Raw genomic sequence first — 8,947 nt, forward strand, 5'->3', positions numbered from 1 at the left:
AAGTTTTTATCTGTCGTAAACCAGGAACCAGATACCAACCCCTTATTGTCCTTGAAAGGGACCTTCATGGAGGTCGTGGTTTGATGGTGTGGGTGGGATTATGATTGGTGCACGTACACCCCTGCATATCTTTGACAGAGGAACTGTAACAGGTCAGGTGTATCGGGACGTCATTTTGCACCAGTATGTCCGCCTTTTCAGGGGTGCAGTGGGTTCTACCTTCCTCCTGATGGATGATAACGCACGGCCACACCGAGCTGCCACCGTGGAGGAGTACCTTGGAACAGAAGATATCAGGCGAATGGGGGTAGCCTACCTGTTTTCCAGACCTAAGCCCCATCGAGCATGTCTGGGATGCTCTCGGTCGACGTATCGCTGCACGTCTTGAAACCACTATGACACTTCAGGAGCTCCGACAGGCACTGGTGCAAGAATGGGAGGCTATACCGCAGCAGCTGCCCGACCCGCTGATCCAGAGTATGCCAACCCGTTGTGCGGCCTGTGTACGTGTGCATTGTGATCATATCCCATATTGACATCGGGGTTCATGCGCACGAAACAGTGGAGTTTTGTAGCACATGCGTTTCGGGACGGTTTTCTCTAGTTATCAACAATACCGTGGACTTACAGATCTGTGTCGTGTGTGTTCCCTATGTGCCTGTGCTATTAGCGCCAATTTTGTGTAGTGGCACGTTGTGTGGCACCACATTGTGCAATTATCCTTAATTTATAAGCATGAGTGTATATTGGTGTGCAAAAATTGTCACTGTCAAGTTACAAAGCTCGACGAAGGTTGGACCACATATGGAGAGAAATGCAACAGTATAGTACAGAAGGTAACTAAAATACACAATCAGACGAAAAGAGAAGACACTTTTGTTCAAATACATCAATTACACTGAAATCAGCGTCAGTTATAATGGTATCCTGCGCATTAAAAAGGCAGTGTATGTTCGTTAATAGGTCTGTGATGTTCCGCAACATTCTCCCAAGCTGGCCCGAGGTTGGTAAGGAGTTCATCTACATCTACATCTACATCTACATTCATACTCCATAAGCCACCTGACGGTGTGTGGCGGAGGGTACCTTGAGTACCTCTATCGGTTCTCCCTTCTGTTTCAGTCTCGTATTGTTCGTGGAAAGGATTGTCGGTATGCCTCTGTGTGGGCTCTAATCTCTCTAATTTTATCCTCATGGTCTCTTCGCGAGATATACGTAAGAGGGAGAAATATGCTGCTTGACTCCTCGGTGAAGGTATGTTCTCGAAACTTCAACAAAAGCCCGTACCGAGCTACTGAGCGTATCTCCTGCAGAGTCTTCCACTGGAGTTTATCTATCATCTCCGTAACACTTTCGCGATTACTAAATGATCCTGTAACGAAGCGAGCTGCTCTCCGTTGGATCTTCTCTATCTCTCCTATCAACCCTATCTGGTACGGATCCCACACTGCTGAGCAGTATTCAAGCAGTGGGGGAACAAGCGTACTGTAACCCACTTCCTTTGTTTTCGGATTGCATTCCCTTAGGATCTTTCAATGAATCTCAATCTGGAATCTGCTTTACCGACGATCAACTTTATATGATCATTCCATTTTAAATCACTCCTAATGCGTACTCCAAGATAATTCATGGAATTGACTGCTTCCAGTTGCTGACCTGCTATATTGTAGCTAAACGATAAGGGATCTACCATTCTACGTATTCGCAGCACATTACACTTGTCTACATTGAGATTGAATTGCCAATCCCTCCACCATGCGTCAATTCGCTGCGGATACTCCTGTATTTCAGTACAATTTTCCATTGTCACAACCTCTCGATATACCGCAGCATCATCCGCAAAACGCCTCAGCAAACTTCCGATGTCATCCACAAGGTCATTTATGTATATTGTGAATAGCAACGGTCCTAAGACCCTCCCCTGCGGCGTACCTGGAATCACTCTTACTTCGGAAGACTTCTCTCCATTGAGGATGTCATGCTGCGTTCTGTTATCTAGGAACTCTTCAATCCAATCACACAATTGGTCTGATAGTCCGTATGCTCTTACTTTGTTCATTAAACGACTGTGGGGAACTGTATCGAACGCCTTGCGGAAGTCAAGAAACCCGGCATCTACCTGGGAACCCGTGTCTGTGGCCCTCTGAGTCTTGTGGACGCTTTTCGAAACCCATACTGATTCCTACAGAGTAGATTTCTAGTCTCCAGAAAAGTCATTACACTCGAACATAATACGTGTTCCAAAATTCTACAACTGATCGACGTAAGAGATATACAGGGTGATTCAAAAAGAATACCACAACTTTAAAAATGTGTATTTAATGAAAGAAACATAATATAACCTTCTGTTATACATAATTACAAAGAGTATTTAAAAAGGTTTTTTTTCACTCAAAAACAAGTTCAGAGATGTTCAATATGGCCCCCTCCAGACACACGAGCAATATCAACCCGATACTCCAACTCGTTCCACACTCTCTGTAGCATATCAGGCTTAACAGTTTGGATAGCTGCTGTTATTTCTCGTTTCAAATCATCAATGGTGGCTGGGAGAGGTGGCCGAAACACCATATCCTTAACATATCCCCATAAGAAAAAATCGCAGGGGGTAAGATCAGGGCTTCTTGGAGGCCAGTGATGAAGTGCTCTGTCACGGGCTGCCTCGGGTAGTTTGGTTTTCAGCCTAGTCAACAGCGCCTCAAGCGAACAAACGTACAACTAAATGAAACTTCATAGCTCCCTTAATTCGCCGACAGATAGTGCTTAGCTCTGCCTTTTGTCGTTGCAGAGTTTTAAATTCCTAAAGTTGTTGTATTCTTTTTGAATCACCCTGTAGGTCTATAGTTCTGCACATCTGTTCGACGTTCCTTCTTGAAAACGGGGAAGGGTGCATTCCTCCACCAGCGCAGTTGGCAACAGTTGGATGGTCACAGGTGCGTGTGGACTTGCTACAGTTTGTCTCCCCAACGCGTCCCACGCGTACCCGATATGTTTTAAGCTGGTGGAGCGGGCAGACCAATCCATTCGCCGAACGTCCTCCCGTCGCAAGAGCTGCGCTCTTCGATGCAGTCGCCCCTGTCATACATAAAAATGAAGTCTGGCCCGAATGCACCCGGGTAAAGGCGCATATGAAGAAAGAATACTGGTGAGTGTAAAGTATTCATAGATTTGGAGGTTAGTACGCCTGTGCGACACTATGCCTTCCCACACCATAACACCTGGACAGCCGAAACGAAAATGTTAGACCACGTTCCTGCGAGCATTCTGTGTTCCCACATCGCGATGTACGACATCTCGACATGATCCAGAATCTTCCCTCGTCCGGGAAGAGCACGCTATTCGACTCCTGGTTGGTGCAGTCTGTATGCTCCTGGCACCATCGCAAATGGTACTGGCAACGTGTGGCAGTCAGCGGAACGCAACTTCTGGTAGTCGGGCAAAAAGATACCACCCCCATGCAATAGTTATGCCACTGTGGAGCGTGGGAATGCGTTGCAGTCCTGCTATATGTGGTTGCAATTGCACCCGCTCTTTGACGCGGGTCCCTTCTTGCCCGTTCCACAATGTAACCCTCTTCTGCTGACGTACTTCACCGTGGGCGATCACGTCCTCTAGTTCGGACAGCAGTGCCTGTTTTTCAGAGCACTCCTGTTGCTGGGAACAGTACCAAAATCCTGGTCTTCACACATCGCACTTCATCCTTCTTCTTGTTTTCCGGTGATTCTTCCTCGTGTCAAGTTATTCGAGATATTGTCTCCGGGCCATGATGCGATGAAGAACACCAACACAGTGCCCCATAACTGCTCGCCGATTGTCACACACTGTCTTTTTCTGTTCCTGCAACTGCGTTTTGTTTGCCCGTATAGCCACACCGACCTGGCGCCATTTGACGTCTAAGTTTCTGTGCATGACTGAGAATCCCGCATTCATTTCCACCGAGTAGTTCGCATGTCAGGTTACTTGATCTACCTCGTCCTTAAGTTTTGCAGATCAGTGTAGTATAGTACTGGAACCTCAAGGTATTCCGATAATTCTCTATTTCAGTCACTTTCTTGAGGTTTTTAATCTGAAATGGGTAAATCATCCTTAATCGCGTTCAGACCGATCGAAACTACAAGATAACGTACAATGCAGATACCAGAAATGTGTGTAGACTCACTGCAGCCCTATACATAAGAACTAAGTTCCATATTCCAGCAGTGTAGATATCCTTAGACAATAAATGAGCCGGCCGCTGTGACCGAGCGGTTGTAGACGCTTCAGTCCAGAACCACGTAGCTGCTGCGGTCACAGGTTCGAATCCTGCCTCGGGCATTGCTGTGTGTGATGTCCTTAGGTTAGTCAGGTTTACGTAGTTCTAAGTCTAGGGGACTGATGTTAAGTCTCATAGTGCTTAGAGCCATTTTTTGAAGAATAAATGATGTTGTGCTGGCTTAAACTATTCTAGTTGGCGTCTGTCAGCTCACATCACCGGTTACGAGAGTGTAGTGTTTATAACGGAACTTGTACTTCGCCAGCAGTGAGGCTAACGTGAACTATTACGGAAGAGCTTCTACCATAAAAACTTGTTAAAAGATAAGTAGCGTCTTGTTCTTATGAATAAAGAACCCTGTTACTACACGTGTGAAGTTACGTTGTAGAAACAGGATACTGTCTGTTATATAGCTAGGGAAGGCCGAAATGCACGCTATAAGCTCACGCAGGATGGCGTGAGGTCTGAAACAGGATACGTAATGAATGCTATAAAGAAAAGTACGTAGCTGCTGGAATACTTAACTTAAATCCATCATTTGTATACATCGTTCTTGATGAGACATGCTTCATACGATAACTATCAATTGCTATGGCGCCTTGCTAGGTCGTAGCCATTGACTTAGCTGAAGGCTATTCTAACTATCTTCTCTGCAAATAAGCGAGGCTTCGTCAGTGTTGCATCGCTAGCTAAGTCGTCCGTACAACTGGGGCGAGTGCTAGTAAGTCTCTCGAGACCTGCCGTGTGGTGGCGCTCGGTCTGCGATCACTGACAGTGGCGACACGCGGGTCCGACATGTACTAATGGACCGCGGCCGATTTAAAGCTGCCACCTAGCAAGTGAGGCGTCTGGCGGTGACACCACACTGTCCACCAAACAAAATCCTCTCCTTGCTTCTCACGGTAAAAGACTCTACAGTATCAACGACGACACAATAGTGGTGACGAGGATAATTCAGTGCAGAAGAAGATATTACTTGCTTCTCTTGTGTTTCAGCTTGCAGTGGTGATCCCTTTGCTAATTTGTTGTTGAGTTCTTGCATGTATTCCAGGAGGTGAGCCGCAGAACTAATCAAATTTCTCTTTTCAGAGGCTTTGCTTGCTTTTTTTCGGTTAACGTATTTGTGTAAATCATGGTTACCCCGCCCCCTCTAACACGAATTTTTCAGTTTCAGGACTAACAAATTGCTTCCGTGCTGTCGACGGTCCAACAGCTTCTGGCTGCACAAGCTGCGTCGGCTGCACAGCAACAAACGACAGACCGACCACCCCAACAAGTGCCGCCGACCAGCATATCACCGTTCCGGCAGTTTAATAACACCGAAGAGGAATGGCTCAAATATGTAAGGGGTCCGTAGGCCCTTACTATAAGTTTTGCGACAGCACAGGTCGACAGGACAAACAATCGATAGTGTGCGTCGGGTGGCGAGAGCGAGAGCGAGTGTTGAGATAGTAGAGTGTGGTACGCGCTGTGGGCCGAGCCGGGTGGAGGTCTGTTGCTGGAATGCAAGACCGTACCGACAAAGGGAGTGGCCATCGCCGCGGTTTAACCCCTTTTGTGTTAGAAATATACGGGAAAGTGAACAAGTACAATTACTAGTGTGATTCAGTGATATTTCAGTGCCGATATTGGTATTTTCGCGTCTACCGCGCCGGCATTATTTGGATTGCAGTGTTGGATTGCAGTGTTGGGTACAGTGATTAAAATTTGCGTGTGACGATAATGAATAACAAAGAGGCCTGTGCTGAGATTAGCCGTTATTAAGTTTGTACGACGAAGGCAGTGGCTGTCTCCTTACTTTGTGTTTTTGGTGATAAATATAGGTTGTTGATTAATAAAGCTGTGTTGTTGTTCTTCTTGGCACCAGACATATCATTATTACAGCATTTGAGAAGGACAAAATGGAATGTAACAACTCCGAAGCAGTCCAATCCGATTGCCAGCCCCATTAGGCACACGGTCACATTAATTAATATCTATTTGGGCTGCTATCAGATCCCGATCGAGCGGGATAAGTCAGTAGATTAAACCGGAGTGTTACACCCTTGGCTTACCGTGAAAGGACAAGTGCAATTTTCGGACGAATCATAAAGAACAATAGGTAATATTATCTTATTTAACGTGAGAAAAAAATTTTCCAATGTTGGATCGAGACAGAGCATAAACTTTCAAATCGTGACAAGAAACAGTGCATTTTGAATAATATTAAGTAATAATATCTTACGATTGTGAATAAACTGTTTTTTTTTCCTGCCATATTAGATGAGAATAACAGTGTCGATAAACTGTGTTGTAATGTGCAAACGCGTAAATCCGCACGAAAAACTGTGAAAAGTGAACATTAAAGAAAGACACGTGTGAACATTACTATGGCAAAACGAACTAAGAATTCGTCACGAAAGCTTTACAGAAGTGTTTAATAGTAATATTGTGACTGAAATTGTTTTTTGAATAGTGAAAATCGGACAGCTTCTTGTGGACCCATAAACTGTTATGTGGACGACAATTCGTGTAGCGACGCAATTGTTGAGTGACGTCACACAGACACGTGTAGGAGTTGCGCCAAAGAGTTTCGATCTGTGAGGTGATTTCACACATCATCCCAACTACCTGTGCAAAGAGTAGTTCAAGCACAGACGCACTACACCAAGCGCCGTCCCGACATCTAGCAGCCGAACTACAAACTACGCCCGCCTGCAGCACCACGGAGCGGCCGGCTGAGAACTACGACGTCCCACCACAGCGAGACCTCACGCGGTTCCGGCGGCAGTACAGCGCCACGCCCACTTCAAACGTCAAAACATCGCGACTCGTGGTAACGTCGGTTGGTGAGTGGAGACGACTGGTTGACATAACATTAAATTGCAATGTGCAGTTTTCGCGGTAAATAAACGTTTGTAAACTGAATTGCGTGTTAGGAAAAGTGCCCAGTTGCAGTAATTTCCGAAAAGTTTGCGAAAAATACTCTGAATTGAGCATACTTATTTATGCATACTGCGCTGTCTAAATGATAATTATACAGATATGCTTATTGTTTTTGGGGGATTTTATATGTATAGATTTTATGAATTGTATGATTTATCTTATTTAAAACATTTTACATAAGCTGTGTATGTGAAAATTGATATTTGAAGTGATTAGGTTTTGAGAGTTGTTATGTTCGATGCTCCTGCATATTGTATCAATTTAGGGATTAATTGAAAAATACTTCAGGTACTGTTTGATTAGTTTCATGGTAATTAGGAGTGTTTTGGGTTACTAGAGGTTATTCTATATTACTTACCTGTGCATTAAAAATAAACAAACATGTCTACTGAAGATAAGCAGGTTTGTGAGGCAGTAGTTGAAAGGAAAGGAATAGGACAGGAAGACAGGGAATATTCGGGAATCAGTGATTATGGAGTATCATTAGATAGCCCATTAGCACACTCAACTAGTTATCCCAAAACACTGGAACAAACGATGAGAAATAAGTCAGTTTCAGAGGATGCAGATAAGTGGTCGATGTTGGTAGACTTGATAAAGGAGAATAGCGCATCACTAAAGGGTTTACAAGAGAGTTACGAATCATTAAGGAAGAGTTTACAGGAAAGTTTACGAAAAACAATAAAGGAAGTTTTCCAAGAAGATAGTGAAAGGAGAGAAATGCTCCAAGAATCATTAAAGAAAGGTTCACAAGATAGCAAAACATCATACACGAAGATGGAATGTAATCTGAAGAAGGAAATGCAGGAGTTATCCAAACAACTGAAGATGAACATCGACAAGAGAGAGAGGAAGCTACAGGAGAATATAGAACAAATCCAGGGAGACGTGGAGAAGATAGAAGGGAAGCTAACAAAAAAGATGGAAGACGATATTGAAGAAACGAAAGCCGAATTGGGAGAAATAATCACCGAAGTGGATACAAATTGCGATCATGGAATCGCCGAGGTAACGCAGATGCAGAAACAATGTAATGATGTGGTTAAGGGGATAGGAGATAGGCAAAACCAATTGGCTGTCAATCTGAGAAATGCTATAGCCATGCGACGAGAAGAGGATAATCAGAGGGTTGCAATGGAAGGCGAGGCCTTCACTTGGGGAATCAAGAAGAAGGAAGGGACTAAGGTTCATGCAAAATCAAAGAAAGTAAACTCTGAAATAAATAAATTCAACCACGTTTATAAGGGACCATACAGGATTATAAAAATTGGTCATCCTAACACTGTGGAGTTGGAGTATGCACGGACAAAGAGAGTGCATGGTAAGGAACACGTGGAAAACATAAACAGGTACTACTCACACGAGAACAGGGATAACCCAGATGAGGAAGAGGTACGAATTGAAGAAAGTTAAGGTGTAGGGAGCTAGCAACTCTTTTGCTGGTATACTAAGTGGCGACTGGTACACTCCCAGCTGGGTGAGACTTTATTTCTAATTTCAAGTGTCACTCCTCTACCATCTTTCTCTATCCTTAGGTTAAGAAAGTTAGTGAATAGTAGTTAGGATTGGTAGTGGTCATCCAAGTAATTCAGTCAGGAACCATGTAGTAAATTTGTAGTAGTTGCTGTTGATGTAGAGTGTGAGATGTCAGAGAATCAATAACTTAAAAAGGCTCGGTTTACTGTGAGTAAATAACCAAAATTAATAATGCCAGAAGGAATAAAATGAGAACCATATCAGAAAGCGAATGTTTACATAATGTCGTGGTAA

General features: G+C 44.1%; 1 protein-coding gene across 1 annotated transcript; it reads left to right on the plus strand.

Annotated features, from left to right (window-relative positions):
• The first annotated feature begins 7,558 nt into the window (after positions 1–7,558).
• LOC124616290 (paramyosin-like) lies at positions 7,559–8,590 on the plus strand. Its single transcript, XM_047144592.1, has one exon. The coding sequence runs from the start codon at positions 7,559–7,561 to the stop codon at positions 8,588–8,590; it is 1,032 nt and encodes a 343-aa protein (XP_047000548.1).
• Positions 8,591–8,947: the final 357 nt, after the last annotated feature.

The sequence above is a fragment of the Schistocerca americana genome, chromosome 5, assembly GCF_021461395.2.
Source record: "Schistocerca americana isolate TAMUIC-IGC-003095 chromosome 5, iqSchAmer2.1, whole genome shotgun sequence".
Classification (NCBI taxonomy): Eukaryota; Metazoa; Arthropoda; class Insecta; order Orthoptera; family Acrididae; genus Schistocerca; species Schistocerca americana.